The sequence below is a fragment of the Mustela lutreola genome, chromosome 15 (genome assembly GCF_030435805.1).
Source record: "Mustela lutreola isolate mMusLut2 chromosome 15, mMusLut2.pri, whole genome shotgun sequence".
In the NCBI taxonomy this organism is placed as follows: domain Eukaryota; kingdom Metazoa; phylum Chordata; class Mammalia; order Carnivora; family Mustelidae; genus Mustela; species Mustela lutreola.
In genome coordinates, this window is record NC_081304.1 from 20239967 (window position 1) to 20265659 (window position 25693).

Genomic DNA, 25693 nt, shown 5'->3' on the forward strand with positions numbered 1-25693 from the left:
CCAGGATGGCAACAGCCGGGACAGATGAGTAATGTAGTGAAATCCTGGCTCGTCTTCTGAGGCAGCTGTTCAGCGCCACCTCCTCTGCGAAGCCACCGAAAAAGCTGGGTCGGATTTTGAAGAGCTTCCCGTGTACCAAGTGCTGTGCTGAGCACTCAGAGAAGTCTCCTGCCAACCCTGGGGGCAGATACCGTTCTACGGAGGAGGAAGCCAGCTTGTGGCGTCTGATTTACTTCACTGTACCATCTGGAGGTGGCGCAGGTGGAGTCCAGCTGCCACTCTTCCTAGGGACTGCTCCCTGTTCTGAGGCAGCAGCTCTCTTCCTCTGGGCTCCTCCAGCATAATGCCCATTTCAATGCCAGCATTCACTTCTTTGTGCCTGCCAGGCTTCAGCGTGTCCCATCATCACTTCTTCCATCAAGCCTCACACAGTGCCCTGACCACAGCAGTCACTCAGCAAGATGAACCCATGGCCAGTGTCGGCACAAATGTACCTCTCCTCCCAGGACTCTTTCTTCCCCCTCTTTAAGCTAGCTTGGTCCCTTGGAGCTCACCTGTTTCTTCACCATCCTGAAATGCTTTTGCTTGGAAAGTGGTACCCCGAGCGGGGGTCCTCATTCTCTAAGGCTCTTGTGGGTGAGCAGGGAGGCAAAAAGACAGACTCAGGGTTTTTAAGAGTGAAAGATATCTATTATCTATTGAAAGGGGAAATAGTAGCAGAAAGAGGCAGAGGCGACCTGTGGAGCCCAGTCCACATGTTCTCCTATGAGACAAATCTCAGCTTGAAAATCCAAGTCCAGTTGAATAAGTGCCTAAGGTCCCTGGTCCTGATGCCTGCTGCTTCATTCATCTTTTTCATGTTCTTCCATGTCTTCACCATTTTCTGCCTTTGTCACTTCTGCTGTTTCTCCCAGTTCTGTTTGCCCTATTTCTTCTGACTCTCTTCTGCTGTCTTCTGAAACTTGACTCTCCAGTCCTTCTGATTCCCTTCTGTTTAATTCTCCTGAGGGTTTCTGGTCCAGCTCTGGAGGCCTCCTGTAAATTTCTCTTGATTCCATTCTGCCCACTTCTATCGGTTTCCCATCCTCCTCTCCCTCGCTTCCTGCACCCAGGTCTCTGGGTGTGCTCTTGGCAACATCTGAGTCTCGCCCTGCGGCTCCCAGCCCTATTCTCTTGAAGGAGCTGGCTTCCTCTACTTCTCTCTGCCTGTTTTCTTCTTGTCCACTCGCTGCGACCCTCAGAATTTCCTGAGACAACTCATCTTCTATCTCTTTCTCACTGTCCGCTGGCTCTCGCTCCCAGTGCTTCATCACCTTCTCAAACTCATCTCTCCCTCTTCTCATGCTTTCCTTCTCGTTCCCCAAAGCCGCCTCTCTCAAAGATTCCAATTCAGCTGCCTCTTCTGAAAAACAAGAGAAAGGAAGGAAGAAAAGTAAAAGTTTGTCCATCTCTGGGCCTGGGTTCATCTCAACCCCCTGGGGCCTGTGCTTCTGAGAGACAGCCAGGCACGGTTTCCTGAGCACCAGCCCTGATCCAGACATCGAGTGGGCTGCAGAGGCAGTGTCCTGCGGTTGTCATGGAATTAACAGCATCGTGTCAGTGATCTGAGTTTGTCGTCAAAGGACCTGAGACTGATGACAGAGAAATCACAGCCAGTGGTCGCACTGTCAGAATTTAAACCCAGGATAGTCTGATCTCAGAGCACATTCTCTTTCCCTACAAGTAACACAGGTGCTGGGAAATTACAGAGGGGTTCTTTTCTCCAGCCTCCTCATTCTGCATTACTCTTTGTCCCTGGGAAGCACATTCATCATTTATTGGGAAGTTCCCTATCAAAGTATGAGCAGACTGTTAGCAGGAAGTTCAGCTGGAGAGCTATTTTATTGATCAAAAGGATCCAAGCTCCCTGTTTTTATGAGCTACAGAGAAAAGTCACAATGCCCTCCCCATGAGAGTCTCCCCCATTCTCTCTTCCTGGAAGCTCCTGGTCTCTAAGATGCCTGCAGGGGCCATAGGTTCTGCAGGAAAGAGACCACCATGTGAAGACCTAGACAATGCTGCCGCCTGCCGTTCCTGGAGGGAAGTGCCTGGCAACTGCCGAGGGCCGCAGGGCCTCCCTGGCACACAGGCTGCCCAGGGGACCAGGGGAGGGGAGGGAGGCCACTGGAGCTTCTGCCCTTTCCTTGCTGTATCTCTTCACACCTATGGCCCCTGTGGCTCCCAAAAGCAGCTCTGAGGGCCTGTGAAGCAGAGGCAGATGCCTTCCCTGAGGGGATCCAGCCACCACATGGCGGGGGCTGGATAATGAAGGGTTGTCATCCGGCTGCTGGGGTGCCCAGAAACCTCACACCCCATCTCCCCCTGGGCCTGGGTCAGAGACAACTTCAGCGTTGGTGCCCGGAGGGGTCACTGCCGCACTGAGGGACTGATACACCACAGCGGGGCAGGCAGAAGTTGTGTACAACCGTCTTTCTCCCTCCGCCCCCCAACCCTGTGTCTTCACCCCTGCTGCTCCCCGCTCACACGCAGGAGCCCCTTTGCTGACAGCTCAAATCTCTTGGCTTCCCCGAGGCTGTGGGCTCCTCCAGAGCAGAAGCTGAACCTAAGTCTCCCCCAAATCTCACACCTTCCCAGTGCATGATGAGTGCTTAACTAATATCTGCTGAGTTAATTGGAGAAATACAGGAGTGGGCACTCAGAGCAGTGGGGAAGGGCTGGACCTCCTCCTGCACCAAGGAACCCAACCCCCGGACTAGAAGAGCTGCTGGGAAGCACGGACGGGGACCCTGGCGCTCCCTCCTGGCGCTCACCTCTCTCTCTTCTTTCTCTCAGTGTCTCCCTGTAGTCGGTTTTCTTCAGCTCTTCGATGATGCCCTTGTTGGCATCGTCCAAGGCCTGTGGATGGAGAGGAGCTGGTGACTCCTCTTAACCCCTGTTGACCCACACCTTCCCTTTCTTCACCTGAGCCCCAACCCCAGAAGCCAGGGCTCTGCACCAGCCTCGCTGCCCTCCATTTTCTCTGGGCTCCTACGCAAACTCCGGGCCCGGGGTTTAGACTCATGGAGCTGGAATTAGCCACACTAGGTGGCAGGAGATAAACACAACTGCAGGTAACTTGAACTTCAACTCCCTTGGGCTTCGGTATATATTTCAGAGTTGCCTCTCGTCTGCTCATTTTGACCTCTACCAGAAGCTTCTTTCGGTTCCAGCCAATGTGGAGACAGTGAAGCCTCTAAGCAAGGCAGTAAGCCACGGAGGGGACTTGGAAACACACTGCCGGGTGTGACTGGGGTGCTGGCCTGTCTTGAGAGGGGCCCCTGGGGCATCCACAGTTTCCCTGGTGTCCTGGGGCTCAGGCTGTGCCTGTTGTTCCAGGAAGAGCCATGAGAAGCAGCCGGAAACCATCCATGGAGAGACCAGACCAGAGGGACTGCTGATCTGGCCACAAGTGCACCTTCCTGCCCAGAGCTGCCAGTACAGGAGGGTAGGCTGACAGGGACCTGGTCTCATGAGGGGTCACCAAGGCCATGGGGTCTTTTCCCTCTTCCTCTCATTTTCAAAACCCTGCCCAGCCTTCAGGGCAACCCCAGACGCCCCGCCTTGATGGGACAGCCCAGCCCTGTCTCGCCCACTCAGGCGCTCACACCCTGGATCCCCTCGTTCCTGTCGCCCTGGCCAGGAACAAGGGGTTTTTGTTTTAACCTTCCCGCTGAGAGCAAGCTTCCTGTGGCCCAGGACCGCAATTGTCACCTTTGGGCTGGGCAGTTCAGAGCCAGCCGGTGGCCAGCAGAGATTTACTGGGTTGGACTGTGGAGCTGTTGCTCTCCGGTTGCAGGGCAATCCTGCAGAAGGGCATTATTAGCGGGGAGAGATGGTGTGCGGGAATTGGGGGGCAGCCCCATGGTTCAGGGAAGGAGTGCTCTTCCTCCAGAGGGCGAGATGCACACTTGGGGAGCTGACACCCCACACACACACACACATAGCAGGAAGAAGACAGCAGCATGGAAGGGCTAAGCTGCCCTGGGAAGGGAGAAAGGGGGACACAGACTGCCACGAGGTGGAATCTCTCAGGACTGATTTCCCCACCACGACAGGAAAGGGACCCTCACCAGGGTCCTCCACAAACCATGAGCTCACATCCTAAAGCTCTGAGTAGGTCAGGCCACGCCTCTGCCATTCCCAGCCCTCCACGTCCAGGCTGGGCCACCATCTGGGGTCCTTTGGCCCTACTCCTTCTGCCATGGTGAGCCGGCCCTCACATCCAGACCCAGGGGCTCTTTTCTGCCTCCCACAGACCCCTCAGTGCCCGTGGCCTCTGGTGCCTTCAGTGCTCTTGCCCCTTCTCAGCCTGGCCAAACCCATCTTCCCTGGTCCTTCAAAGCACAGCAGGAGGCCCAACTGGAGAATTCGCCTGTCAATTCCCAGGGTCCCTGCTCCCTTTCCTGAGTTCCCGTTGAACCTTCAGTCTGGTCCCCAAGACAATGCCCCTCATGGTGCCTCCTCATTATTATGCCTGGCCTCTCTTTTAAAGATTTTTATTTATTTATTAGACACAGAGGAAGAGATCACAAGTAGGCAGAGAGGCAGGCCCCCTGCTGAGCAGAGAGCCTAATGCAGGGCTTGATCCCAGGACCTGAGATCATGACCTGAGCCAAAGGCAGAGGCTTAACCCACTGAGCCACCCAGGCGCCCCTCATGCCTGGCCTCTCTTAATCACAGGGGCAAGCTTGCCCAGGACAAGGGCCCTGCTTCATTCATGCCAGTAGATGCTTACTGGGCTCCAGCCACGTGCTGGTGGGAAGCTCATGGCATTTCAACATGGGGAGGCCAGGCCACTCATGCAAACTCTGCATCTTTGAGGTCAGTGTGCTGACCCTCCTGAGGATGCACAGCTGCCTGGAGCGGCTCTGGGAGTGGGGGCCAGTCTGACGCACCTGCAGGCTTCCTCTGGCTTCTCGCCAGTCTGCCTCCCGATGCTTATGGTCTACACCAGCACTATGCAACAGAAATGTCTGCCACCATAAGAATTCGGGGTGCCTGAGTGGCTCAGTGGGTAAGCCTCTGCCTTCGCTCAGGGTCCTGAGATCAAACCCCGCATCCAGCCCTCTGCCTCAGTGGGGAGCCTGCTGCCTCCTCTCTGTCTGCCTCTCTGCCTACTTGTGTTCTCTCTCTCTCTGTAAAATAAATAAAATCTTAAAAAAGAATCCTCTAGATCTACACTCTTGGGAACCCACCAGCCACAGGCAGCTATAGAGCCTTTGAAATGTGGCTGTGTGTCTGAGAAACTGAACTTTAAATTTTATTTACTCTTAATTCATTGGCATCTAAATAGCAGTATGTGGCAGGCTGCCTTGCTGAGCAGCAGGGGGCCTCCTCCCTAGGCCTGTGAGGGAGGCGGTCACGCTGTATTTCCTGTTGTCTCCAGGAGGAGGCAGCATTTTCCAAAAGGCAAGCCCTAAAATCAGTTGAGGGTTCAGCCAATATTAAACAAAAGAAAAGGGTGCCTGGGTGGCTCAGTGGGTTAAAGCCTCTGCCTTCGGCTCAGATCATGGTCTTGGGGTGAGGGGATCGAGCGCCACATCGAGCCCCGCATCAAGCCCCACATCGAGCCCTCTGCTCGGCAGGGAGACTGCCTCCTCCCTCTCTCTCTGCCTACTTGTGATCTCTGTATGTCAAATAAATAAATAAAATCTTTTAATAAAAATAAAATAAAATATATAAAAAATAAAAAACAAAAGAAAAGAAAATGGAAACTATGGGAGAATATAACAGGAAATACCAGCATACATAGTTAAGGTAAATATGTTTTGTAAAACTTCCATTTCTATTGTTTATTTCAAATAAAAATAGGTATATTGGGCTGCTGTATAGATTGAGAGCATCAGCGAGCATTTGAAAGGCACTACCCCTGCAGCTGGTGGGTAATAAATCCCCGGGCTCTGGCTGACCCACGGGCTGAGGACCCCCCCACGCTCTCCCCGAAGCCAGGGCCCAGCAGGGTGGGCAGCTCACGCTGATGATGGCCTGCTGCGCCTCGTTGTTGTGGACCAGCTTCGCTCTCTCCAGGGCTTTCTCAAAGTTGCTCACGGCCGACTCGAAGTCTCTCAGCTTGACTGGAGAGCAGAGAGGAGGCAAGCACAGGGAGACTGTGACACTGTGTGTTGGACAGTGTGACGGCCCAGCCCCTCCCGGGGTCAGTTAGAAGTCCCAGGCCTCAGGCAGCATCATGGAGCTGCCCATCTCCACCCTTACCACCACATTCCTGGGCCAGCTCACCAATGGCTACCAGAACCTAGGAGCTGGAGCCTTGGCTAGCAGCCCTCTCAGAGAGGTCAGAGAGGGAAGAAGGGTCTGGGCCAGGGCCTGTGCACACACCATGTGTCACCAGGGCAGAGGGACAATCCCATCTTCCCATCTTGCCCCAACATAGGATTGTTCCAGGAATAGAAACCCATATAAATAAATAAATTATATATATATATATATATATATATATATATATATATATATGGTACAGAAATACACACACACACACACACACACACACACACACACACACATTTTAAAATAGGCTCCCTGCATGTGGAGCCCGGTACCAGGGCTTGAACTCACGACCCTAAGAGCAAACCTGAGCTAAGAAAAAGAGTCAGAGGCTTAACCAACCGAGCCACCCAGGCGCCCCTGGAAACCGGTATTTTAAAAATGTTCATTCAAACTGACCTCACCTGTTGTGAAGACCAACGGAGATCAGATGAAAAAGGGCTGGCTGTGACTCACTGGCCAGCAGCTGGAGTCCAGCCCCCCCCTCCCCCCCCCCCCCCCCCCCCCGCACTGGTGCAATCTGAACCCCGAGAGGAAGCAGCGGCTGTCCCAGCTCGCTCCCCCAGCTGGTGAGTGCTGCAACTGGGACCTCACTGAAGTGGTGTGACTGACTGCCCACGGTTTCTGACAGGAGGCCCCAGGCCCGAAGCTCCGTAGCCAGACTGGATGGCCTCTAGAACCCAGGGGCTCCAAGCAGCTGCATTTGGTTTTTCCATCCCAGAGTGGGGGAACTGAAAGTAGCAGTGACTGCCTGGCTCTCCAGAGGCCTTTGGGGCCAAGCAAGTCCTCAAGAGGAGACTGAGGAGGAGCGCCTGGGTGGTGCGGTCTGTTAAGCTTGGGTGCCTGGGTGGCTCAGTGGGTTAAGCCTCTGCCTTCAGCCCAGGTCATGGTCTTGGGATCCTGGGATCGAGCCTTGCATCGGGGCAGTGGTGGTGGTGGGGGGGTCTCTGCTCAGCGGGGAGCCTGCTTCCCTCCCACCCTCCGCCTCTCTGCCTACTTGTGATCTCTCTGTGCCAAATAAATAAATAAAATCTAAAAATAAAAACAAGCTGAAGCGTCAGACTTGTGGTTTTAGCTCAGGTCCTGACCTCTGGGCTGTGGGATTAGAGCCCTGCTCCTGCCTCCGCCCCAAGCATGGAATCTGCTAAAGTTTCTCCCCACCCCCTTTAAAATAAATAAATAAATCTCTCTCTTTTTAAGATTTATTTATCTATTTTAGAGAGAGAATGCACAGCGGGGAGGGCTGGGGCGGGGAGAGGGAGAGAGAAACTTACGCAGATTTCCTGCTGAGCACGGAGCCCACTTGGGGCTCCATCTCACACCCCTGAGGTCAGCACCTGAACTGAAACCAAGAGTCGGAGGCCTAACTGACTGCACCACCCAGGCGCCCCAGTAAATAAATCTTAAAAAAAAAAAAAAAGACTAAGGACAACACTGACCCTGAGGGGTACATCTCATTTCCCCCTCAGTTTATACTATGCCCTCCTGAGAACAGAAAAGGGTTCTAGGAAAAGCTCTAGTACTCACGCCTTCCCCCAGTTTCAAGCTTCCAGGGGTCCTGTCTAACTGTGATTTTAGGGAAGAATCTCTGATTTGTAACGAGGCCCATGAGGCCCTGCAGATCTGGCCCCTCCTCGTCCACCCCATCCAGACCTCCTGGCCCTCAAAGCTGACCCTGGTTTCCCTCAGCTTCTTAAATCCCCCAAACTCCTCGCCACTTTTACATGGTGTTCCTTTGGCTGGAAAGTGCTGTCCTCAGCTTTTAGGATAGTTGGCGGTGCCTTCTCATCCTTAAGGTTTCTGCTTCAAAGTGACTTCCTCAGACATGAAGGCAGGACAAGGTCATCAAAAATTATCCCTACTGTGTGCCCTGCTTGGTGCCTCAAAGGTGCCAAGAAAGTATTTGTGATAAGAATAATGAATGATAATGCCCTTGACCACAGCCCCTGCCGCATCACCTCCCCCACTGGGGGTCCGCTGCACCCCCCGGGCAAGGGCCTGGGCTCCACTCCCAGCCTCATTGCTTACTGACCTGTGACCTCCAGCCATTTCCTTCCTAACTTTTTGATTTATGAAATATTTCAAATATACACAAACATAGACGACATATAGTGAGGCCCTATGACTCGTCACCGGGCTTCAACAATTCGAAATACCACCAACTCTGTCTCATCTGTTCTTGCTCACCCCTGCCCCTTGCTGGGTTATTTTAACAACTTTACTGAGGAGTAATTTAGATATTATAAAATGCCCCATTTGTGAGTATACAGTTCAATGACTTTTAGTAACTTGACGGAGTTGTACAATGATCCCCACAACCCAGTTTTAGGACTTTTCCATCAAGCACCTAACATGCTCTCTCTCTGTCAAATAAATAAGTAAATTTTTTTTTATTAAAGATTTTTATTTTTACTTATTTGACAGAGAGAGACACGGTGAGAGAGGGAACACAAGCTGGGGGAGTGGGAGAGGGAGAAGCAGGCTTCCACAGAGCAGGGAGCCCAATGTGGGGCTTGATCCCAGGACCCTGAGATCATGACCTGAGCTGAAGGCAGAAGCTTAACAACTGAGCCACCCAGGTGCCCCGATAAATAAAATCTTAAAAAAAAAAAAAAAAAAAAGAACATCTGCATCACTCTGGAAACATTCCTCATGTGACCTGGCAGTCAGCTAAACCACGCAGTGCCTCCATTTCCCCATCTTCAAAAGGAGGACAATACTACCTTCATCACTGGCTCACGCAGTGATTAAGTGCAAGAATGCACACAAGAAGGGTTCCAAGGCCAGAGAAGGTGGCCCTGTTGATGATGATGCAATGCTGGGCTGATTTGCAGCTGAGATCCTCGGGGCAGCTTCTGGGGTGCTCCCGGCTCTCACGCTTAGAAGAGGCACTTACTGCACACCAGTCAAAATGAAGGACTCTATCCCCCACTCTCAGGGGCCACATTCATCTGGCCAGGGACACATTGGGATGATAAGTGTCCCCAGCCCTCATCTGTACCCTCAGCTGGAGGCCTGGGAAAGGTAGTGAGGAGAGTCCTCTCTCTCCATGCCCATACCTTGTGCCTGTGCCACCAGAACACTGGCATTCAGCTGCCACTCAATGTCTCCTTCTTCCTCGGCACACTGCTGGGACTTCTCACCATAATGCTGGGCCTGCCAGGGCTGGTCCAGCTCCAAGTAGCAGCGGCCAATCTCATGGAACAGCCAGGTCTTCTCCAGGGTGGTTTTTGCCAGAGGGATCTTCTCTTCCCACCTGGGAATGTGAAGAACCAGGGTCACTTCTTTCCACTCAAACCCATGACTCGGCTGAGCAGAACTCGTTCTCCAGCTACCAGTTCTTTCCCACGCGGGAGTAGAGCCAGTAAAGCTTTAAGAGATTTTGAAATGGCCAGAGCTCCTTTGGTACGTTTACAGATAGAACTGAAACAACAATTGAAAATCCTGTTTGTAAACTTGCATTGCAAATAACATACAAATAACATTGAAGAGTATTGTTAAATATACAGAAGACAAAATCCACACGGAAGAGATGAGAATGGGGGCACCTGGGTGGCTCAGTGGGTTAAAGCCTCTGCCTTCGGCTCAGGTCGTGATCTCAGGGTCCTGGGATTGAGTCCCGCATCGGGCTCTCTGCTCAGCAGGGAGCCCGCTTCCTTCTCTCTTTCTCTGCCTGCCTCTCTGCCTACTTGTGATCTCTGTCTTTCAAATAAATAAATAAATAAATAAAAATCTAAAAAAAAAAAAAAAAAAAAAAAGATGAGAGTGAAAAAAAACAACAACAAATGAGATACCAATAAAGTTAGATGAGGATTAGACCTAGTCATCGTCTCTGGGTAGTGAGACAATTTTTCTGCTGCTCTTTTCTTTTTTCCAAATCAATATATATATTTTAAAGATTTTATTTATTTATTTGAGAGAGAGCATGAGAGGAGAGAGGTCAGTGGGAGAGGCAGACTCCCTGCCAAGCAGGGAGCCCGATGTGGGACTCAATCCCAGGACTCCAGGATCATGCTGAGCCGAAGGTAGTCGCTTAACCAACTGAGCCACCCAGGCGCCCCTCCAAATCAGTATTTTAACAACAAGCACAAATTTACTACAAAATTTTCTTTTCTAAAAGAGATTTTCTTTTTTTATCTGAGAGAAAGAGAGACAGCATGAGCCCAGAGATGGGCAGAGGGAGAAGCAGACTCCCCACTGAGCAGGAAGTCCAATGGGAGGCTCAATCTCAGGACCCGGGACCATGACCTGAGCCACCCAGGCACCCCTGCAAAACATTTTCTAATAGAAAGATACAAACAGGTGAATGAACTCTCAGACTCCTCTGTCTTTTAGGACATAGACACCAGGGGCCATTCAGGAAACCAAGTGATGTGGAACAGAAGTGTCCCGGTGGATAAGTCTAACTCAGTCTGGAGAGCTCAGCCTCCCTGCCTAGTGAACCCATGACCCCACAGACTCACAGAACAGCCTCAGAAGAGGTCCCTGAGGCCGGCTGATCGATCAGCTCCTGAACTTGCTCAAGGTAAGGAATATCTGGTAGTGCTTGTGAAAAATAGATTCCTGAAGGCTCTTGGCTGGGTCAGTTGGTTAAGCATCTGTCTTCAGCTCAGGTCATGATCCCAGGGTCCTGGGATGGAGTTCTAGTGTTGCTGGGCTCCCTGCTTATTGGGGAGCCTGCTTCGCCCATTCCCTCTGTCCCCCCCCCCAACTCATGCTCAGTTCTCTCTCTCTCAAATACATAAATAAACTCTTAAAAAAAGTAAAAAATAAAACAAAAACCAGGTTCCTGGGCTCCAACCCAGACCTGCAGGATCAGAATTTTAGTGCAGAGATGCCCGTAACTCACACAACTGTACCCCAGGTGATTCCTCTGACTGGGGAATTGTGAGCAGATGCTGATTCAAGTCAATCACCTTAACTGATGAGCCTCAGAGTTGACAAAGGGGTTTGCCCATGGTTACCCAGCAGAGCCAGGAGCCAAACTCAGGTCTTCTGTTTGCCTGGCATGCGGGCCCCAGGCTGGGAGTCTGGTGGGAGGGTGGGAAGTCCTGGCAGTCAGGTGGGGAAGGGGCAGCCGAGGTCACTTACGTGTCAATGGCTTGCTGGAATTTCCCAACTCTGGCAAAAACCCTGCCAATGTTGTCAAGGGCTCTCGACTTAGCATCAGGAAGGTCACTGTGGTGAAGAAGCAGGATATGTTCTTCATTAGAGATTGGCCTAGGGGCACCTGGGTGGCTCAGTCAGTTAAGCATCTGTCTTCATCTCAGGTCATGATCCCAGGGTCCTGGGATGGAATCCTAGGGTTGTTGGGCTCCCTGCTCAGTGGGGAGTCCCCTTCCCCTCTCCCTCTGCCTCTCTCCCCCAGCCTGCTTGTGCACTCTCGCTTTCTGTCAAATAAATACATTTTTTAAAAAAGATTTATTTATTTACCTAGGTGGGAGGGGCAGAGGCAGAGAATATTTCAAGTAGAGTCCCCACTGAGCAAAGAATCAGAAACAGGGCTCGATCCCATAACCCACGAGATCATGACCTGAGCTGAAACCAAGAGTCAGATGCTTAACCAACTGAGCCAGCCAGGTGCCGCTCAGCTCATGTCTTGATCTCAGGGTCCTGAGTTCAAGCCCCATGTTGGGCTCCATGCTAGGTGTGGAGCCTACTTAAGAAAATAAGAGAGAGGAAAAGAGGGAGAGATGGAGGAGGGAGGAAGGAAGAAAGGAAAAAAGGAAGGGAGGGAGGGAGAGAGAGAAAAAGAGAGAGAGAGGAAGGGAGGGAGGAAGAAAGAGAGAAAGAAAGAAAAAGAAACTGGCCATTCTAGGCACTGTGATAACTGAAGAAAAGCAGACAGGGGCCCTGGCGTCAGGAACTTGGGAGTCCAGTCCAGTTGGAGGGATGATGCCCAGGAGGCAGGGCTGGGGCACACAAGTCCTCTCTTGCCCTGTGGCATGAATGAACACCACGGGAACCTTTCCAGAGAACAAGCAATCACTCAAGAGTTTACACACACGTCCCTTTGATGCAGCAATTTCCTTCTAGGAATTTACCTGGAGAAGATAATGTAACAAGAACGCTTGTTACAGCAGTGTTTATAATAATAAACCTTAGAAACAACCTTAACTGGTGCCCCAGCTCTGACACTTTCTGTGTATACAAAGTCCCTGACACATTGTGAAAAAGTCAGATTATAGGAGTGTGTGATATGACTGTTGCCCCATCTGTGCTAAAAATAAATAGGCAGGCTTAAGGCATGATGCTGTGTTCCTGGCCTGATAGTGGAAGAAGGGGCCACACAGGAAGTGCACAGAGAACCGAGTGGGAGTCTAGAAGGTGGAAAAGGCTGGAAACAGGTTCTCCCTGGAGCCTGTGCAGGGCATGGCCTTGCCAACGCCTTGGTTCTGGCCCAGGGAGAATGCTTTCAGACTTCTAACCTTCAGAACTACAAAAGAATGAATGTGGGGTGTCTGGGTGGCACAGGCAGTTAAGCGTCAGACTCTTGGTTTCAGCTCAGGTCATGATCTCTGGGCCCTGATCTCAGGGTTGGGAGACTGAACCCCGCATTGAGCTCTGTGCTCAGTATGGAGTCTGCTTAGGATTCTGTCTCTCTCTCTCTCTTTCCCCCTCTTCCCCTGCTCGTTCACTCTCTCTCTCTTTCAAGTGAGTAAATAAATAAAATCTTTTTTTTTTAAAGATTTTATTTATTTATTTGACAGAGAGAGATCACAAGTAGACAGAGAGGCAGGCAGAGAGAGAGAGAGAGAGGGAAACAGGCTCCCTGCTGAGCAGAGAGCCTGATGCGGGACTCGATCCCAGGACCCTGAGATCATGACCTGAGCCAAAGGCAGCGGCTTAACCCACTGTGCCACCCAGGCACCCCCAAATAAAATCTTTTAAAAAACTGAATTTGTTTTAACTTACCAAAAAAGAAGTGAATGAATAAAAAGTGGGCATTTTTTTTTTTTTAAGAATTTATTTTCAAGCAATCTCTACCCCTCGTGTGGGGCTCCAAGTCCAATCCGAGATCAAGAGTCATGTGCTCCACTGACTGAGCCAGTCAGGCACTCCCCAAAATTGGCATTTTAAAGAAGATTTTATTTATTTATTTGACAGAGAGAAATCACAAGTAGGCAGAGAGACGGGCAAAGGGAGAGGGGGGGAAGAGGCTCCCCACTGAGCAGAGAGTCTGATGTGGGGCTTGATCCCAGGACCCTGAGATCATGACCCGAGCCAAAGGCAGAGGCTTAACCCACTGAGCCACCCAAGCGCCCCAAAATGGGCATTTTTAAAAGCAGAGAAGATGTAAGTCTAGCTATTAACAGTGATTATCCAAGGGAAATGAAAGTATGACGGAAACTACCCATTTATCCATATTGTTTGAATTGTCTACAGTATTTCTGTAACATCAGAAAAGAAATTAAGATATTTTCTTTTTTCTTAAAAGATTTTATTTATTTATTTATTTGAGAGAGAGAGAGAGAGGAGAGAGCACAAGAAGGGGGAGGGGCAGAGGGAGAGAGAAAAGCAGACTCCCCATTGAGCAGGGAGCCCAATGCGATGTGGAGCTCCACCCCAGGACCCTGAGATCATGACCTGAGTGGAAGGCAGATGCTTAGCCAACTGAACCACCCAGGTGCCTATGAGATTAAGATAATTCCATTAAAAAAGGAGATAATTGCTCCCCTTACATCGGTTCTTTACCATTACTCTATTACTACCATATGAACATTGTTCTGTTATAAAATTCTTCCCCAACAAATCAGAAAAATGTCCCCCAATGCACACCCAGCATCTCCTCCCACTCTCCTTCCTCTTTGTCCCTCAAGGCTCTGGCAGCCAGTGGGCTCCTATGTCCCCCATGACACTTTGCTCCCTGGACTCATTCTCCCCCAACCGTGGCCAAAGCTGCCTTTAAAACATGCACATCTCGGGGCGTCTGGGTGCCTCAGTGGGTTAAGCCCCTGCCTTCGGCTCAAGTCATGATCTCAGAGTCCTGGGATGGAGCCCCGCATCGGGCTCTCTGCTCAGTGGGGGGCCTGCTTCCTCCTCTCTCTCTGCCTGCCTCTCTGCCTACTTGTGATCTCTGTCAAATAAATAAATAAAATCTTTAAAAAAAAATGCACATCTCATCAAGACATCCCTCTCTCCACAGAAGCACGCACACAAATGTTGCTGTGCTTGATGGCAAAAGTGGAACAGTCTGAGTGTCCCACAGTGATGTAGCTAAAGAAATGGCTATGCACACTGAAATTCCTTTTCTCTGGAGCCGTTTGAAGAATGAGGCCTTTTCCAAGACACATTCTTCTTAAAAATCATAAAAAATAAATTGCTTTTAAGAATCCTAGGTATGGGGGCACCTGGGTGGCTCAGTGGGTTAAAGCTTCTGCCTTTGGCTCAGGTCATAATCTCAGAGTCCTGGGATCGAACCCCACGTCAGGCTCTCTGCTCAGCGGGGAGCCTGCTTGCCCATCTCCTTCTCTCTCTCTGCCTGCCTCTCTGCCTACTTGTGATCTCTGTCTGTCAAATAAATTAATAAAATCTTAAAAAAAAAAAAAAAAGAATCCTAGGTATGTGCATAGGTACATAAATATGTAGGTAAATACATTGAAAAGGGGCCAGAAGGTAAATGAGTGGCGTGTGGTGGTGGGAGGTGGGGATGGGGAAGACATCCACGTTCGGCTTGCATCGTGGTGCCCCAGAGTTCTAGACCAAGTACAACACTAACCCTAGTACTTGTGTGAAAACAGACTCCTCCTCAGTCCTCAGTCCTCCCCAGCATGGGACCCAGACTGCTACTCCCCACAGGTCTTGACCCCGCGCCCTGCATCTCTCATCCCTGCCACTTCTTTCTGCCTAGGGTGCCCCTCTCCCTCCCCATCGTCCACTTGGCTGACCTGTCCTGTCTGGAACCCCGAGCTCCTAGCAGTGCTCCCACCTGCCTCTCTCCCTGGACCTATGGCCTTTCTGTGCACCTGGTGCTCCCACAGCTGCTCTGATGGAGCCCCCCTTATAGAATGGGGACTCAGGTACAGCATGATGAATGAATGAATAAGTTGTAATATGTTAATTGATTCACATTCTATGAGAAGAAATAACAATAGCAAGGAGAAAGTGCTATTTCTCATTGCAATCAAATCACCTAGAGTATCTGGAGGGGAAAATGAGGGCTGGGGCCACTGGAGATGCTTCTGAGACAAGCTGGGGTTTGATCTGTGCCTTGAGGGCCAGGAGGCTTTGGAGGTGGGGAGCCAATAGGGGGCATGGCTGATTAGAATGAGGGAGAGCCTGAACAAACAAGACCAGAGGCCTTGCGGGTGGTAAAAAGGGACTAACGTTGTCTGAGGAACAGCTTCGTTTATTTAGCTGCTTGGCAGGCATTAATCACCTACTGTGCAGAAGGTGCTGGGAAGAGAAAGAGATGTAAGACAGTCCCTTCCAAAATCCATAGTCTAACAGGGGAGCCATGATCCACATGGAGTGTAGAGAGAGAGCACCCAGGGTGGGGGAGACTTCTAAACCATGTGGGGGACACTTGGAATTTTCCCAGAGGGAGAGACATTTACAATTGTGAAGGACGGGAAGGGGGAGTTGATGAAGAAAGAGAAGGGAGTCCTGTTTAGGGGCTGTAGGAGCAGAGCCACAAGGTGCTGGCGGGGGGGGCGCTCAGGATGCCCAGGGGCCTGGACAGAATTGGGTCCACTGGGGCCAGGAGAAGTCAGATCAGGAAGAGCAGCCTGAACTGAGCAGAATTGGAAGCTGGAACTTTATCCCAGTCCTACCACTGGACTGGTTCCGTACAGAAGGGCCAGCTGGGCTGCAGGAAACCCAGGTCGGAGAAATCGGGCAAGAAGTGAGAAGGGTCTGGACTGAGCTGTGGCAGGGAAACAGAAAAGCGCCATGGAGACAGGAAGGAAGAGGCCCAAACAACGTGGAGGCTGGCTGGGCGCGAGCACGGAGAGAGGTGTCTGGGAAGCTGTCTAGCTCCTTCCTGGGGACCGAGTGACCAATAACAGTGCCTTCCTCACATAGAGGGAACCTTGGAGCAAGAGGTTTGGGAGGAAGATAAGGGATTCCACTTTGGACATGTTAAATGTGGGGTTCCTTTGGGACATCCAAGGTGGAAATGTCTTGGAATCAGTTGGATATGCAGGCCTGGGGCTCAGGAGGGAGGTCTGCTGAGAAGTTAAGACTATAAGTGAGTGTTAAGGGCACAGGAGATGGTTGGGCCCATGGTACTGTGCCTATGTATTTTATTTAATCCTCATCATCTCTATGAATCAGTATTAATATACCTTCATTAGAGACGAGCAAACCGAGAAGACAAGCAACTTAATCAAATCCACACAGCTTCCGACTACCAAAGCCAGGAATCAAAAGTCAGCTTTGTCTCCAAAGCTGTTGCTTGTTTTCTGCTTCTGGAATGGCCAATACCAGATACTTCTCAGCATGGCAAAGGCCAGGGAGAAATGAACTGGGAATGAATAGCACGTGGGGCTCAGATGAGTGAGGAGAGGGTGGGGTGGTTAAGAAATACAGTTTGAAGGGTGCCTGGGTGGCTTAGTGGGTTAGAGCCTCTGCCGTCGGCTCAGGTCATGATCCCAGGGTCCTGGGATCGAGCCCTGCATCGGACTCTCTACTCAGCGGGGAGCCTGCTTCCCCTCTTTCTCTGCCTGCCTCTCTGCCTGCCTCTCTGCTTACTTGTGATCTCTGTCAAATAAATAAAAAAAGAAAGAAAAGAAATATAGTTTGAGGGCACCTGGGTGGCTCAGTCTATTAAGCATCTGACTCTTGATTTTAGCTCAGGCCATGGTCTTGGGGTCATGAGATTGAGCCCCATATCGGGCTCTGCACTCAGCATGGAGTTTGCTGGAGATTCTTTCCCCCTCCCTCTCCTTTCCCTTCTGCTCCTCTCCCCCAACTCATGCTCACTCTCCCTCTAAATAAGTAAGTAAATCTTTTAAGAAAAAGAAATGTGGTTTGACCCAAATGGAGGAGTGACATGGGAGGACTGCGTGGAAGCAGGTTCAGATAGGGCCTTGAGTGCCAGGTGAAGGCATGCGGTTTTAACCTGCAGGCAACGAGGGGCCAGGGCTTGTGTGTCAGCACGGGAAGAACTGCTGGATGAAAGGCAGGCCTCTGGAGGTGGTACGTGGGAACAGCTGGAGGCAGGGAGAGCAGAGACCTGCCCTGCGAGTGGAAATCGGATGATGGGAGGTAGGGAGAGGCTCAGACTGTGGGGCAACTGGACACTGAGCAGGAGAAAGTCAGGGAGGGCTCCAAAGGTTAGAACCAGGATGCCCAGCAAGGGATGGCACCTTTGAGAGGTACCCTCAAGTCTGGGGAAGAGGCGATGGTTGGTATTAGTATGGTTATGGACACCTGGCACCGTCCTGAGATCTTTACCGGACTTCTGCCTGTCCTCTCCCACCCTCTCAGGAAGGGGGGGACTGTCATGCCCCCTGGACGGCAGAGACCTGGCTGGGAGAGGTGAAGTGACTTGCCCACAACTGCAGGGTACAATTCTGAAGCCTTGCTCACTCTGACTCCAGAGCCCAGGCTCTCAGCCAGCGCCATAGTATCTGAGGCCCTGCTTGATCTGCCCCCTGCCATCTGGTCTGGCCACCCCTTGGCCACTCTTCCCCTGGCACTACTCTGTGCTTTCTGGCTTTGAGCTTCCTCCTGCCTGCTTCAGGGTCCTCCCACAGACTGACTGCGTTCCCCAGTGCCTAGTGAAATCCTCCTGGAATGCACTTCTCCTAGCGCTGCGTCCCCTACATGTCCTCCGTGACACTGGCCACGATTACCGTCTTTAGCTATGTCACTTTCTGTTTTACATCTGCAGAGAGATGACCCTTTTATCTGGTCCCTGTGGCATTCCTGAGGCTGGCAGCAGCTGGCAGGTCTGGGATTGATGTGTGCTTGTTGAGGTGATTTAAGAATGGACCTGTCCCCTCAGAATCAAACCTTTGGGAGTTTTTTGGCGTTCTAAGCCACTGCCTTCCTCTTTGTGGCAAAAAAAGCTTGGGTGCCTGGGTGGTTCAGTGGGTTAAGCCTCTGCCTTCGGCTCAGGTCATGATCTCAGGGTGCTGGGATGGAGCCCCACATCAGGCTCTCTGCTCGGCAGGGAGCCTGCTTCCCCCTGTCTTTCTTTGCCTGCCTCTCTGCCTACTTGTGACCTCTATCTGTCAAATAAATAAATAAAATCTTGGGGGGGGGGGAAGCTGACAATCTAGGTCTGCCTCTTCGCCTCAGTCCTGGGAGCTCACCCACCAGCAGCCCTGGCAAAAGGCTCGTGTGCAACCTCTGCCCTGCTCTCTGTAGGGCCCCACCGCTCGGCCTGCCCGGGGCACTCACTATTGCTTGGCGATCTCCAAATCTTTTCTGTGGCTCTGCAGGGCTGCGACCATCTGCCCCAGCTCGATTTGGGCATTCCCTATGCAGCTGTACAAGTTTCCAACCAGCTCGTCCTTGTTGGGCACCTCCTCTTTGTTCCATTCGAGCACTTTCTTCAGCACTTTCTCCGCTTTCTGAAGGCTCCCATCAGCACTGCCGCTGGTCAGCACTGGGAAGGGAAACGGGGGACATGGAGGTGGCAGCAGTCTCCTGAGGCTGATGGGAAGACCTGCCTCCCCCCAGATCCGATCTGCAGGCCAACGGAACCTCGGGCCCCTGTGTGGCTCTCCCACCACTGGGCAAAGGTCTCGCCCTTCTGAGAATAGCACCCACACATGTCTATGTCCTCGAGGCTCTTGAGGATGTAATGGGCTGTCTGTGAGGGACGGCGTTTGCGGTCCCGCAGCCACTTCTCTTGCATCAGCTTCCGGTCCCGCTCCCTGGCGTAGATGGGCTTCTGCTGCCTCCAGAAGTTACTGCGGGTGTCCAGGTAGTTGATGCCTGTCATGATGAGGTCCTCCACGGTCAGGCCATGCTTGATGGTGCCCTTGATCAGGTCTGGGAGAAATGGTGTGAGGAGGAAGTGACTAGAACTGGCGTCTGAGGGAGCCGCCTCCTCCTGCCTGGGGATTCCTATTGTGGGGTCCCCAGTGGGGAGTACTGTTCGGAGCTGGGGAAAGCAAGGGCAGGTAGGTAGCAGAGTGGCTCTTCTAGGTGAAGCCAGATCCCCTCTTTCAGGTATTCCCATGGTGTAGAACTTTGCACACAGGCCTCTTATGGCAAGATACAAGGAGCTAATGGAAGGGGCAGCTGGCAGATGGCTGTCTGGAAGGACCACAGCCCTCGGGCCCCCTTATTTCAGGTTGTGTCCACTGAGGAGACTGAGTATAAATGCACAACCTGGCCCCGGTTGCCAGTGCCAAGGGATTGCCTGGGTGCCAAGTGGGCCAGGGCTGGCAGGGAGCTGGAGGGTATGCCCGCCTGCCTGACCACAGAGGTTAGAGCTGGTAGCAAAATGGCAAGGCCTTTTGGGGTAATTTTCAGGCCACCCCCTTCTCCACAGAAGCTCCTTCATAGGAAAGTGTTCAGACCGCTGATCGAGAAGTGCTTCAGGCTCCTGAGACACAGACCTGTGGGGAACCCTGCGGATAGCCTCGGGAGGGCAGTTCTGGAGAAAAGGCATTTGACTCAAGGATGATCCCTGCTCAGGCTTAGGAGCTAATGGCAATACTCCCACCCTCCCATTTCATTTCAAGGCTCTGCCCTACTTCCTGTCACTGCCAGCACGGTATAGTGGAAAGAGCATTAGACTGGAGGTGAGGCCGCCAGCCTCTGGGGTCGACTTCACCATGAACTTGCTTGTCATCTTGGACAAGTTGCTCCCCATTCAGGGTCTTTCTTTCCTTATCTATAAAAGGAGGGAGTAGACCAGATGAGATGTCGGAACATTCTAGTACTACTATCGTAGGATCCCCCTCCTAGCACATCCGAGCTGGATTCCTTTGCCCTTTCTACAAATTGAAGGCTCAGGGGATATCCCTCCAGGGACTCAGGTGACAAAGGAACCCCAATCTCTAGGATTCCCTCCCAGGGGTACCATAGTGCTAAGAGCACTGGTTCTAAAACTGGGCATCCTAGATTCAAACCCAAGAGCCATGTCACCGTTTACCAATATGTAACTTTCTCGGTGAGTTACTTAATCTTTCTGCACCTGAGTTTCCTCACCTATAAACAAGAATACTAGGAAATTCTGTCCATAAACTATTGTTACATGACAGGCTCTCTCTCAGCTCATGTATTAAGCACCTGCCCGGGATTTCTTTTGCCCCAAGTTCCCTGTTGCAAACAAAGTATCTGAAACCTTCATCCAGTAGGAGCTTCTCCAGATACTCCTTGTCCACGTAGAGCTCGCCCAGGAGCTGGCGGACAATCTTCTCACTCTTGAGTGAGCCCTTCCGCTTAGACTCCCTCTGGGGGTGATGTATGAGTTGTCTCACGGGATGAGGCTTCTGCTGGGCTTTCATACTCTGGAAAGATGGAGCAATACCCAGTAGAGCCTCAACAAGGAGCACCGAGCACCTGGACATGGTCCCAGACTCTGTGATCCCAGACATCTCCTCCAGGACCTCTCTGTGGGCCAAGAACCATGGAGTGGTCTGGTCTGGGAACAGCTAGATTCCCAAGACCCCCCTGGAGCTGGGGCAGAATCCCAAAGCTGCCCATGATGGAGCTGACTGCCCCCAGGTTAGAGGGCCACTGAGACCTCCAGCACATGTGGGCACGTCCTTGAGAGCAATATGACATCAGAACCAAAGCCCTTACCTCAGCTTGCTTGCTTAAGAAGGATAGATCCCCTTTGTTCTCTAGCTTAACTGAAGAAGGACCTGTAAGGAAAGAGGCTGGGCTCAGGTGTGCCAGGCCCTCAAGCATGACCTATCACATATTTTTATGTAGAAATGGCTGCCTTTGGCAGGAAGGGGTAGAGGTTGTGGCAAAGCTGGCTCTGAGGTAGCCCAGCAGGTTGATGGTAGAGGATGTTTGGAATAACACTCTCCGGAAGAGCTAGGCAGCCAGATTTCCAAACAAAGGCAGTCCCTGAGCACTGAGGGAGCTCTCCATCCCCAGCAATTTCCACACTCTGCCACCCACAGTGGCAAACTCTTGCTCTCCTCCCTCCTCCCCCTTGCCACTAAGCCAATGGGTAAGGCCAGTCCTTGGTGCGTTCAGATTTCGCATCTGGCTTAGAAAACAACCAGAAGTTGCAGAACTGAGCATCAGGATCAATGGCTGGTCCTCTGGGTGGACAGATTAGTTCCTAATCTTCAACAAAATCAGCAGCAACTAAATCCAAACATGAGACTCCCTCCAGGCCTGGTGGTAGCTGCTCACTCATTGTACTTCCAAGCCCAAGGATTCCAAGACCCTCCCTGGATAAGGGTATAGGTCCCATGGTCACTCACTTCCTACTGAGTTGTTGATGGCTTCTTGGGCTTTCTGAATTCCAACTTTGAATTCTCGGTCAGGCCGCAGCTTGTAGCCTCGATGATAGAACACCAAGGCAAACTCAAAGTCTCCCATGGTATACAGGGTCTCAGCCTTTTGTAAAATTCCCTGAAATGAGAGGAAATCAAATTGAGGTGGCAGAAAAGGCCTTATAGGACTTAAGTGTGGTAGAGCAGAGGGTCCTGGGTTGAGGATCAAGGTTGGGATACAGGGACAGGTATAGCTAGGTAAGTGACCTAGGGAGAGAAAAAGGCATCAAACCCTAGGCAGTCTGGCTGGTTCCTCAACTTCTTCTCATCAGATGCTGCCACAGGCAATGGCAGTGGTGAAAGCCAGATTGAGTCACCTTACAGAAAGTCGGGTCACCCTGGAGTGAAGCCTCAGCATCCTTCAGGGACTTCTCCAACTCTCCCATCTTCAGGAAGCACTTGGATCGGGCAACCAGGCCATTCTTATCTCCATTCTGAAGGTGAAGAGCCTAAGAAAGGAACCACCCAGGTTGAGAGGCATCAGGCAGCACAACGTAGAAGCTTGACAGGAAAGAGCATCCCACCCACCCCCCCCACGCCAGCATTTCAAGGGGATTCCTCAGACCAGCAAACAGGTCTCTGGAACTTTCCAAACCAAAAGCAGCACGACACTGATCTTCGTTCAGTTCACTGATTGTCTGCCTGTAGCTCATCTCGAACAAGGTCAAATCACTGGCTACTGTGAAAGCCCCTGGTGGAGATGTGTGAATGTACCACTCGGTGGATATACTGAATTTCTCAAATGTCGGGGATTCCTCCAGTCCACTCAGGCAACAGAAGCTTGGGATTTTTAGCGCATACCCAATTCAACCACAAACCCCAAATGGCTGCACAACACTCAAAATGCATTTCAGAGGCTAAGCATTCTGAAGGCTAACGAAATGGTTTTAGGACATCTGCAACTTGAGTCATCCATTCCCCTAACTCTCTCTTCTTACCTAGCTTGTTGTGAATGAATCATATTTCAGGAGATCAAGATGAAAATGCTAGCAAAACTGAAACTGCGATTTGGATAGTAAAGTGGGAATGGAACATTTCTCCTGGTCCCTGTGTCCTCTCTTCTGTTTGAAATCATCCCTGGAGGGGCATGGGGGTGGCTCAGTCAGCTGGGCATCTGCTTCTTGATTTTGGCTAAGGTTATGATCTCAGGGTTGAGAGATCAAGCCCCAGGCAGGGCTCTGCGTTTAGTGGGGAGTCTGCTTCTCTCCTTCTCCTGCTCCCTCTGACCCTTCCTCCACATGAGCGCACACACACTCTCTCTCTCTTTCAAAATAAGTAAATAAATAAATCTTAAAAAAAAAAAAGAAAAGAAAAGAAAAGGGGTGCCTGGGTGGCTCAGTTGGTTAAGCGGCTGCCTTTGGCTCAGATCATGATTCCAAGCTCCTGTCTGGCTCCCTGCTCAGTGGGGAGCCTGCTTCTCTCTTTCCTGCTCCCCCTGTTTGTGCTCTCTCTCTTCCTCTCTCCCTGTCAAATAAGTAAATAAATAAAAATTTTAAAAAAGAAAAGAAAAGAAAATCATCAATAGAGCTGTGATGTACTGTCATTCCTGAGGCATCATACTGTACCCACACCTTTCTAAGACTTTTCTACTTTTCCTGGAACAGGAAGTAGCTACTGGCTTTTGTGGAAGAAGTCTACTTCTCTCACCAAAGCTATTTTCCCTCAGGGTGTTCTTTTCTCTCTGCCGGAAGGAGAATGGGTGGGGGCAGGGCTCCTGAACTCAGCTGTTAATCCATGGGGCCAACCAATCTGGTTTTAGGGTGTGATTGGTGATTGAAAGGGACTCAAGACTGGGTAGCAGTGGAAAAGCTTGACTTTAGCAGGAGTCCTGAGAATGGTTAGAGGGCTATCCTACCACTCCCTCTTGATCAAGAAGTAGGCTATACATTGTAAAAGACATTGTGGTAAGAACAGCTAATTGCTTGGGGGCGCCTGTGTGGCACAGTTTGTTGAGCAACCCGACTCTTGATTTCAGCTCAGGTCGTGATCTCAGGGTCTTGAGATCCAGCCCTAAATGGGACTCCCCGCTCAGGATGGAGTCTGCTGGGGACTCTCTCTCCCTCCTCCACTCCCCCAGCCCCAGTGCACACTCTATCTCTCTCTTTCTCTAAAATAAATAAATAAAATCTTTTTTAAAAAAGAACATCAAATAGCTTACTTGTGAGGGAGTATGTATGATGGTTAGCACCTCAGCACTGGAATCTGAGTGCCTGGGTTTGAAAACTTTCTCTTGCCAGTTCAGTGATCTCGGCCATCTACTCAAGTTCTGTATCACTTTCCTCAACTATAAAATGGAGTAGTAACAGAACCTCCCTCATAGGGTTGTCTAATATCTTGGATATTAGTGCCTGATATCCTAAAACAGCACCCAATCTCCATAGGGTGGGGTTGAGCAATTGGTACTACGATTATATATAATAGTGTTATGTACTGGCCCTCTTCTGCGAGCAGCTGTGTGCTTGAGATTTCACTGCTTGTCCACGCAGCCTCCAAGCCCATTCCCCAGCCAAGGATGGGAAATTGCGGCTGCTCTGTGGGAAGAAGCCAGTCACACAACAGTCCAGTAAAAAAATAGAAGCCGCTCTTAGGTTATTCACAGGCAGAAGGCAAGTGGGAAATGGTAGAAAGTGGCGAGGCAGTGACAGTAGAGCGTCAGTCAGGAACAAATGAATAAGAGAAACAACAGGGTCCTCCGGGTACCATGGGGACCTCGGTGTTATCAGGAATCAGAAGTGATGGGTAATGGGTAGGTTCAGAGCCCGACTCACGACTCACGTTGCTGAAGCTGTGGGCGGCTTTAGAGAACTCTCCGCACAGATACAGCCGCTCGCCCTCCGCCATATAAGAGGGAAAGGTGCTTCGCAAGCTGTCAGCTTCTGGGTCCGACATGGTGGCCGGATTCGGTGACGCTGAAGCAGAAAAAGGGAGGAAAAGAAGCCGGAGAACCTCCGTCGCCTTGTGGAAGCCTCGTCTCTTAGCAACCGGGAAGCGTAGAGTTGCTTCCGGCCCCTCCCCTCGCTCCCCAGCTCCCCCCGGGCGGGAGTCCGCGGTACATCCGCCGCCAGCGTGCGCATGCGCCGGCCCAGCAGAGCGTGAGCAAGGGCGTGATGAGCGCGTGGCGGTTGACTGCGTAGAGACTGCACTGGGCAATGTTTGCTCTTGACCGCTCCGTTGGCTTTGTCCTGAGAGTCGTGCCTGGTGTCCAGAATTTACAGCCAGTAAAGGTTGGAAGAGGATTGAGGGCAGAATTCCAAATAGGGATAAGGTATACGTGGCAAGGACATGTGCACCTTGTACCGCCACATTCAGGATGTGAGGATTTGCAAAGGAAATCATGAAGACAACGTTGGGTTCAACCTTAATTTAACACATTTACTGAGCACCTGCTAGTGGTAGGCTCTGATCAAGGCCTCTCCGCACGTCTCCTTCTATTCCCTCACTCTCTTGGGCCAAAAAGGTAGACTAGATTCTGCTAGGTTCCTGCGAACACCCTGCCTTTGCGACATTACTTTTAAAAAACATCAATTTCCAAAGCCAATGAGATCTTGACCTCCATTAAGGCAGGGACCCTGTCATAACCTTGTGTTTCCAGAATTCAACCGTCTGGCACATAGTAGGAGCTAAATAAATCATTCTTAAAGTTTAAATAGTTAAGAGATGGTTTTAACTCTACACACGTACACACCAATGATTACATGTAAAGCTGGAGAAATCTGAGTAAGATCAGTGGATCATATCAGCGTCTGTTTTCTGTTGTTCTTGTACTTGAGTTTTTCAGGATGTTACCATTTTTAGGGGAACCGGGGAAAGGGTACATGGGATCTTTTTATTTATTTTTTTTAAGATTTTATTTATTTATTAGAGAGAGAGAGGGAGAGGACACAGGTAGGGGGAGTTGGAGAGGGAGAAGCAGGCTTCCTGCGGAGCAAGGAGCCAGATGAGGGGCTCCATCC

At 51.0% G+C, this 25693-nt stretch overlaps 1 protein-coding gene across 3 annotated transcripts; it reads right to left on the bottom strand.

Annotated features, from left to right (window-relative positions):
* Positions 1-668: 668 nt before the first annotated feature.
* Positions 669-24740, bottom strand: ODAD4 (outer dynein arm docking complex subunit 4). Of its 3 annotated transcripts, XM_059149046.1 has the most exons (13): positions 24516-24740; positions 22058-22189; positions 21669-21819; positions 21031-21092; positions 20570-20735; positions 20057-20116; positions 19042-19266; positions 18670-18877; positions 11413-11499; positions 9381-9577; positions 6013-6113; positions 2811-2895; positions 669-1402 (listed from the first exon to the last, which is right to left on the bottom strand). In XM_059149046.1, the coding sequence occupies exons 1-13, from the start codon at positions 24627-24629 to the stop codon at positions 843-845; spliced, it is 2148 nt and encodes a 715-aa protein (XP_059005029.1). In that variant the 5' UTR covers positions 24630-24740; the 3' UTR covers positions 669-842. The 3 variants fall into 3 exon arrangements, with proteins under 3 accessions (XP_059005029.1, XP_059005032.1, XP_059005031.1); XM_059149049.1 differs by lacking the exon at positions 22058-22189; XM_059149048.1 differs by lacking the exon at positions 20057-20116 and having other exon boundaries at positions 24516-24739.
* Positions 24741-25693: the final 953 nt, after the last annotated feature.

What these genes read in the sequence shown, in the direction of transcription:
- ODAD4 (XM_059149046.1), bottom strand. Translation starts at nt 24,629, where the DNA reads ATGTCGGACCCAGAAGCTGACAGCTTGCGAAGCACCTTTCCCTCTTAT. An exon ending in GTGACCCGACTTTCTGTAAG is followed by an intron (nt 21,820 to 22,057) that starts GTGACTCAATCT and finishes CTCTCATTTCAG; the next exon opens with GGAATTTTACAAAAGGCTGA. An exon ending in TTGGAGATCGCCAAGCAATA is followed by an intron (nt 11,500 to 18,669) that starts GTGAGTGCCCCG and finishes TCTTCACCACAG; the next exon opens with TGACCTTCCTGATGCTAAGT.